Source organism: Myxine glutinosa, chromosome 12 (genome assembly GCF_964187855.1).
Source record: "Myxine glutinosa chromosome 12, kmMyxGlut1.1, whole genome shotgun sequence".
Taxonomy (NCBI): domain Eukaryota; kingdom Metazoa; phylum Chordata; class Myxini; order Myxiniformes; family Myxinidae; genus Myxine; species Myxine glutinosa.
Window position 1 is genome coordinate 40,188,028 of NC_136272.1, and position 8,249 is coordinate 40,196,276.

Sequence of the window (8,249 nt, forward strand, 5' to 3'; positions counted from 1 at the left end):
TTGGGGAGGAGAGGTGCAGAATGCTGCCACCAAGTTGCTCTTCCTCTTTACGACTCAAAATATAACGCGTCTATATTCACCAACATGTTCTGAGTTTTGCATAAAGGAGGAAAAATTCCCAAGTCATGCCAAGTAATGTTAGATATGATATAGTAGGGAAAAAGGATGAATAAATCAATCAATTTTGTCAACTTCCATGCAATCATCGTGGAAGAGGGGGGAGAGTGGGGGGAGGGGATTAGGAAGGGGCATGGTCGAGCAATTAATTTTATAAATAAATAAATGACGAGATTGGTGATCTCTAACCAGTTGAAGTCACTTAAACCCTAAAGAACAATTTCGTCATTGTGTTTTTTTCAAAACTTAGTATCGCATCTCACGAGATCACGAATCATGCTCTGTTTGGGATGGTAACTGGCCAACCCAAAACGTTTATAAATCCCATATGCAGATGTGGGGTAAAACAAAGCAAAATGGTCTCCCGCACGTTCCACGCAAAGATATGCAATGCATCAACTTTCAAAACACAAAAAAATGAAAAATGTTAAAAAAAAGAGCTCAGTAGTGCCAAATTTTAATGACATCAATGCAGAAATGGTGAATGGAAATAATTTGATTGAAATCAAGAGCTCACGAACGTTGCGTGACCCAAACTGAAGTACAGGAACACAAAGCCTACAAAATTAGTGCACAATAGATCCATAAATCAAGCTTGTTTCATTGCTCAAATTTCCTTAGTATATGACTTTTAGAACAGCCATTAACCACAGTTGCACTAACAACAAAACAATATAAATAAAAAATATTCATATAAAAATACTCTCTCAAAATACATTACAGTCACTACACCAGTTATGCCCTCCATCCCAGACACCAACGTCAGTTTACAAAATATCGTTTTCAGAACCTTGTACAACTCTTCCCTTACAGAAGCATTAGAAACCCTGTAAAGAAGAGTTGAAAACAAATTAGTTTTCCTTATGCTAAAAAATATATAGTTAGTATAATGCACATGCCAGTGTGCTGGACAGAAAAAGGTTTTTCAAAGATTCTAAAAAAATAAACAAAAAAAAAAAGTAAAGTGTACAACCCTGATGGAAGGATGGAAAGTATACCAGGTCGAGGTCCAGTAAAGTTAAAAAATAAAAATAATGAAAATTACAACCAAATCCCCTAAGTTTGAATAAATTAGCCTACAATTAGAAAACATCTAAAAATAAAAAACAACAATGTGCTTCTTATACCACGTGACCCAGAAAGCATTCTGAGAGTTTAAGTTCATTTCTTGCAGGAACGTACAAGCACAACTCCAAATACACCAGTGTCGAGGCTGGGCAGCAGCAAAATGAAAGGATTAAATACAAAAAGGTCAAGCCGGGTCTCAATTTGTCGTTGGCACAAGACCAAAGTAAAAACGATAAAATAATCGTTTAGACTCCTACCCAAGCCATATTAGCAGCCACCGCACCTGTCCAATTGCACTTGCCAAGCATTTGCTAATACCTGCATGGCAACAGGGATTTCCTCCATCGCTCGTATCATGCAACAACAACAACATCACAATGATGCACAACAACAATGCCCTTGAATAGAGATAACAAAAAGATTGATGCCAGAATAAGCCGAAGTGTGGAATGTCACATCTACACCCAAGCATGTAAAAATAATTTTTCATTTCTTGCAATGTTCAATGCCCAAATCGATGGTGCACAAACAATGGCCTCATACAAAGACGAGCAACTGTTGCAGGCAAGAATAAAAGGTTCCAATACAAATGAGCAGGCAGCTAAATTGTCCCCCCAACCCTCACTTTTGTTCAGACTGGTATCTTCAACTTGAGGGGGGAAAAAAAAAAGTACTCACCTTCAGTAGCTTACACAAATTACTTAGCTTTGAGAAGTACTCTCAGTAGCAGCAAAACTAACTTTTTAATATCTGTTTTTAAACAAAATTCTACCCCTATAATCCTCTTGGGGGAGTTAAAAAAAAAAAAGTCAGCAGTACAATCATCCACCGTAAGTGGTGGAAGGTTCTCATTACTTGCAAGTGTACTCCTCCGTCCTCTCACTGCACGTGTTACACTTCACGTAGCAGCACCAGTGGAACTTGCAGTTACACTGCCACATCTTCGTGTACTGATGCGTGTTATAACCACGGCCACAGCACATGAGGTCGCATCCCGCAGCGTTAGGAGATGTGCGATTGCAAAGGCGACCACGAGTCCCCACACTGCCCGATATGGGGTCTTCCTCGCAGTAGTTAGGAGATTTTACAATGAACACCAAGTCTGTGTCCATTGGCTTGCGGTAAGTCGACGACTTTTTAATCTTCAGGAAAACTGGCCTCCGGTAGCGGCTGGCCCGCACAGGTTCCACGTACTCTGCTACATTATACTTGTCCTTGAGGGCGTAGCCAACCTCTCTGAACTTGGGCAGCATCATCCAGCAGGTCTTTGTTGCACAAGATCCAGACACACCATGGCACTTGCACTCCAACCGCATCATTTGCTGCAAAGTCTGACCAAAAGACCACAGGAAAAACGGGGTTCACTTTCAAGAATATCCTTTGCTATCATGCAAGCCAAGCAATAGTGTTCAGCATTTATGGGTCTTGTGCATATATATTTATATAAATATATGATCAACTTAAGTTAGCACCAGTAGTATAGAATATATTAAAAATATATATATTATATATATTCCCCCATCCCCATCCCCTTCCCCGCCCCCCCCACCCACCTCCCCCCCAGAGGGAAAATGTGGTAGCTGAGAGTTCATAGTAGGACATCTTACCCCAAGCAGTGTTCAAGTATAATATAATTCAATGCAAAACTGGGTGTCTTGGGAAGCAGTTGGAAGACGATTTGTGTTAGTGTTCAAATACATAATTCAATAGAAAATAGATTTTAAAAGTCGTTTAAAAATCTGGAAGTTTACTGCCATTTATGCAGTATATAAATGAACACTATCTTTCCTCAAATGTCTTTTACATCACCATATTTAACAGATGAGTTATTCGTGCCAATTTGCATCCGAAGAAAAATGAAAATAAAAAAACAAAACAAGTTCCATGTTTGGAATGATTTTCAATTCTGTTCAACTGCCAGACGGGCAGACAGGCAGACAAAAAGAGACTAAACATTATTTCACTCCTCTGCACATGCACAATCGGGACGAATTCAGAGCCAAAGTACTGCTGAACTACAGGTTTGTTTTGCAATTCGTGTTCCAAATGAAACATCAAATTGAAATCAAATATCGTCGATGACAAACCGCCATTTGTAGACAGACGGAAGTGAACCCATTGCTTAACCCCTTTTTGCTTCGCATGCGCGGAGTAATCAAGGAAAAGCCAAATCAAGCAGGGTGGCATGGTGCAGACGAGCTACCTGCATACAGTCCTCACTATCTTGTTATCAGTTCCAAAGCACTTACCTAATCACCTTCTCAACTCACTTGACTTCTATTGCCTTGAGAAAGTTTATCAGCAAATAACGGTTTTAAAGTATATTCATCTCTGATCTTCAACCTGGGCTCCAAAACTGGCATTACAGCCCTTTAGTAGAGGTGCTTAAGAAGTCAGTGTAAAAGTATGCAAATCAAGGAGCCAGAATAACTTTGTAGCTATGACAATTTACTAATGTAGGTTTATTTAGAAACATGGTCAATAATAGCGACAATTTAATATTACACCAATACAAATCGATTTGAGGCTCGTGGAGGGTCCGGACAAATTGCATGTAGCGCAACGATAGTAGGCAAGTTCACTTGCAACTGCATTACAAGAACATCAGTTATAGATTGGACAAACGTATGGAATTTCAAACTGAGTTTCCCCATATAGGCATGGTTCCCCTTGAGCAAAGATGGGAACATTAAGTTAGTCAACTGAAATGTCCAAAATGTATTTAGTGCATTTATCTTGAAGGAAAACGATTAACGTGCCGACGAAGGCCCATATTGTGAGCAGGTGCCCTTACCTTGCGACCCGCCTCATTGTTGTGCAGGTTCATGAGAGTGCGGGCGTTCTGTCTAATCTCTCGTGCATCCACAAAAAGCTGGGAAAAAGCCAGGCCAGACTTGATGTCTGCCGAGCATCCGCCCCATTTCCAGCTCTCGTCACGATTATAGTACCCTTGCTTCTCCCGGTCGCAGCCACAGTCGCTCAGGTTCCTCCTGCTGCACGCGGCCGTGATGGCATACGCGATGCCGGCCGCAGTCACGGCGTTGGCGAACGCAGCTTCCCGGCTGCCTTCTCGGGGGCCGACGAAGCGAGCAGAGAAAGCACAATGTGGGGGGGGGGGGAAGAGAAAAGGCAGACAATGGATTTCATAATCATTGCAACAACGGAGGTCCAGGAAAACATGCTCACTAAGGATCTGCTGTGATCTGTGGATGCTTGCAGGCACCGGGCTCAAATATTGGGAGGTGTGCTTAATGAGCCGTGTTGGGGTGCTCACCACAACAACCGTCCACTGCGGTGTGTGTATATAAAAGATAAAACATTCTCTCGACATGCGAGTGCATGGACCAAACAAATGCTTTTAAAGAAAATATCTCAAAAGGAAAAGAAAAAGAAACGTGAGCAAATTTAATGGGAATAACCATAGTTTGAGTAAAATGCCAATGTTATATAAAAAAAGTTCATTGCTTGCAACTTGTACTTTTGCAGAGGCATTGTAAAGAAAAAAAAACCTCGAATGCAGGAAAGTGCAAAAAACCTTTCGACCGGATTCTGCATCTTGCGCAAGGGGAGGGGGGGGGGGGGGGGGGGGGAGAGGGGCGAACTTCAACAAATTTTCCAGCTTTGACTTCCTCCTGCCATCTTGAATGGAGAAGCTATACTGTGGAGCATTCCTACAACATATGCCATCACTCAACAACTCGACCGTGCAAGCTCAAACTTTACGGAATGAAAGTAGAAAGCTAAATAGTCCGTTTACACGATTCTAGCAATTGTAAAAGTTTGGTGTCGTCACAAATATCAGAAAATGGCATTTTGCATTTCAGCTTTCCACAACAGGTCATCCCTTCAACTTGACACTGGCAGCTCTGGGCAAGTCATGAGTCAAATCAGAGCAGAATCCTCAATTCAGGCCCACAAAGCAAGGTGATTAATTGAGCTACACGTTACGGAGATGCACGAATCCAATAGAGATTTTATTTAATACCTCGCAATGACACCATTTCCAACGAAATACATTTATATTCAAAACAAGCCCATCGTTCCTCCCTAGGCAGGAACCATCTCCAAATTCGAGGTCAGGTCAAGTTTTGCAGCAATTTTGTTTGGATGTTGCAAGTAGAGAACGCTCGACTACAAAACTGTTCGCTTAAACTGCGCTGGTTTTTATTTTTAATTATTTTAGGTAAAAGGAAACCATGGACAAACCAAGCATTATATCTATTTTTTTTTAAACCTTTGTAATAAGCAAGTTGAATTCGTCCAAGAAACTTACCAAAGTATTACACTTTTAATCCGGCTAAGTGACAGCATCAATTTCCTCCATTATTTCAAATACTGCACATTAGTCGAGTCGCGAGTTATTTACACTAATGATCATCAAAACATTTCAGCCCCCATCGATGACCCATGTTCCCGAGCATTGCAGAATGGACAGTTGGAGTCCTACGACGAGACCATGTAATCGAAGACCGGGCGTCCGACTCGTGCCAAAACGCACTCCGATTACCGCGTGGTTCAAACATAAGATTCCCACACTGAAGAGTTCCCAACTTGCACGGCCCGAGAGAACACCCTCAGCATTAACTCCTCCCAGCTACAAGCTTGTAGCCCAGAACCAAGCCCTTGCCACCAAAAGCAAGAACTGCTTTTGCAATCGAAAGTCGCACGCGATCGCTACGCCACGATACAATTGAAGGACCGTGCAGAGCGAATCGAGTGGGCAGACCGGGCTTACCTATTCCGCAGGTGTCGGACTCGCTCAACGCAGTGTTCGCCGACCTAAGCGAGTTAATATTTCGCTAAAATGTGCACCATGGTGCCCGCATGACAGGGAGAGTTCACGTCCCACATCGCGAGAAAATGTGCGCCCGCAAGACGACCATTCAACAGATAGGTCCCGGGCACGACCGACTCACCTACTTTGAGCTCTTGGCCGAAGACCGTGCGTTCGCCTAGCGCCGAGCAGTTCCAGCGACCGTGTCGGAACTGAAAGTGACACTCGGAGATCCCCAGCTGCGCTCCCTTTCCGATGAAAACCATCGCATCGGGTCGGCTCTGGCAGATGGCTCGCTGCCTGGACGACAGCCCCGGGATCTTGTTGCAGATGATGTTCGCTCCGAGGGCCACGACCGACGAGAAGGCCCTGCGGGGTCGACAGAGACCACAACGGTGGAAACGTTATACAAAAGCACCTACGGTTTGGAGACATTCAAACAGATATCAAAAGGTTGGTCAACCTGGCCAAAACTAGTTGACCGACAGAGCCAAGAACATTGCTGTGCAATCGGGTTGCACGACTCGACTCGCACTTCACCATGAACAGCATCAGGGTCTCCAGGGAAGAAAGAAATTCAAATTTCAAACCGCAGGTCAGCTTGTTGGGCCAACGTCGAATTGATGGCCCAAAGCACCGGGCGTTCGTTACATGCGTGGACGTCAGTGGACCAACACGAAGTACCGTCACATGGGACAGCGTTAAAACAGCCAGACAGGTGGAAACGGATGTATGACAAACATGTTGAGATACTTTATTTATTAATAATCTGCAAGCCCCTTACCCCACGCCCCCTTACGACTCCAAAAGGGAGGACGTTTAATAGAGGTTTATTTCCAGTAATAAGATCAAAACTAGACCAAGCTCATCTTGAGGTCTAACTCTTGGAGGTCCTTTGGCAGACACTTGGACACAGCCGTGCGTGTCTTAGCTACTCAAGAAATGGGACTTTTGGTGTTTTTTTGTTTTTTTTTCTTCCATAAACCAGTTTGAAGACGAGGGGGAAAAAAGCAAAACAAGATTCGAACGGGAACATCGAGAGCACCTGAGATTAACGTTTCCAGGTGTAAACGCCTCACTCCTATACAAATAACTAAAACAGTGTCCTGTTAACGCACAAAAACAAGACGTCACTAATACCTACATTCGGTGTCATTTTCGAAACAAAGTTGAACATTAACCACTTAGGCGTTCCGACATGGCAAATGAACATTTATCCGCCAAACAGCACGAATTCCCAGACCCAGGAGCACGTGCTTGCATGAACGCGTCAAGAAGCTGAGACCGAGGGGGGCGCAGAGAGGGGGGCATGGGGGCGCGCGCGACATACCGGTAGAGCGAGCAGAATGCAGCGCGATTCCACGAGCGGCTTACCCCAGTCTCAGGTAGACAACCAGGATGCAGAGGAGAATGCGGAAAGGCCAACAGTGAAAGAGCTTGGACATGATGGCTCAGGTGAAACCGATAAATGGTCCGATTTCAAACCTCCTCGGCTCTGATGGAGCTCGTCTAGCCGGCGGTTGTCGCTCTGGGGTTGTCCATGGGTGAGCAGGACGTGTGTCCGCCGGACCCCAATTTAGCCAAAAAAAAAAAGAAAAAAAAAAAGTATAATTTCTTTTTTTAATTAATTTTTTTTTTTAACCGGATTCAGGTCTCTAAAGCAGGTACAGCAAACGGTCAATGTCGCTGTCTGGTCGTCGTACTCATGGTCAACAGACTCCTCGTGGTCCCCGCGTCCGCACTCTGTCCGAGGCTTCTCGGCTAAACTGCCGTTCGCATCAAATCACAACACTATCCTGCAGTCTACACCCCACCCCTCCCCCCTTTTTCCGATTTACCCCAACCCCTCCCCTCCTCATTTACCCCCCCCCCGGCCCCTAAACGTATCACCCCTCCCTCCCTGTATCGACGACGTTCCGGCGGCCCGGCCCTCGCGCTCTGCGTATCGATGGTAGGTGACGAGGGGCGTGGAGTCCCGGCGCGCACGCCCGTCCCACGGCACCTGCGGAGGAGCGCGCTCGCACCTTAAACGTGCGGGCAACGCACGAGGGACTCGTACGTGGTACGTGCCGTCCGAAGTCCTCAAAGCGAGCACGTCCGCATGACGCACCCAGCACGGAATTAAAGCGCACCTGCGCACCTTCCCCGCGCTCTCTGTGTCTGTAAAACGAACGTCTCGCAATCGGCACATTTATCAATCCGCCAGACTCAAAACGAGCGCCACCTGTCTCGTGTGCTCATCGATTTACCTGTGCCGTGCGCACTTCGCATCTGCTGAGCGCTCTTCGTC

General features: G+C 45.0%; 1 protein-coding gene across 2 annotated transcripts; it reads right to left on the minus strand.

Annotated features, from left to right (window-relative positions):
• Positions 1–314: 314 nt before the first annotated feature.
• LOC137437925 (protein Wnt-7b-like) lies at positions 315–7,757 on the minus strand. 2 transcript variants are annotated; one of them, XM_068132676.2, is made up of 4 exons: positions 7,334–7,757; positions 6,102–6,328; positions 3,980–4,251; positions 315–2,516 (listed from the first exon to the last, which is right to left on the minus strand). In XM_068132676.2, the coding sequence occupies exons 1-4, from the start codon at positions 7,402–7,404 to the stop codon at positions 2,037–2,039; spliced, it is 1,050 nt and encodes a 349-aa protein (XP_067988777.2). In that variant the 5' UTR covers positions 7,405–7,757; the 3' UTR covers positions 315–2,036. The 2 variants fall into 2 exon arrangements, with proteins under 2 accessions (XP_067988777.2, XP_067988776.2); XM_068132675.2 differs by having other exon boundaries at positions 3,980–4,254; positions 7,334–7,742.
• Between the last annotated feature and the right edge of the window lie 492 nt (positions 7,758–8,249).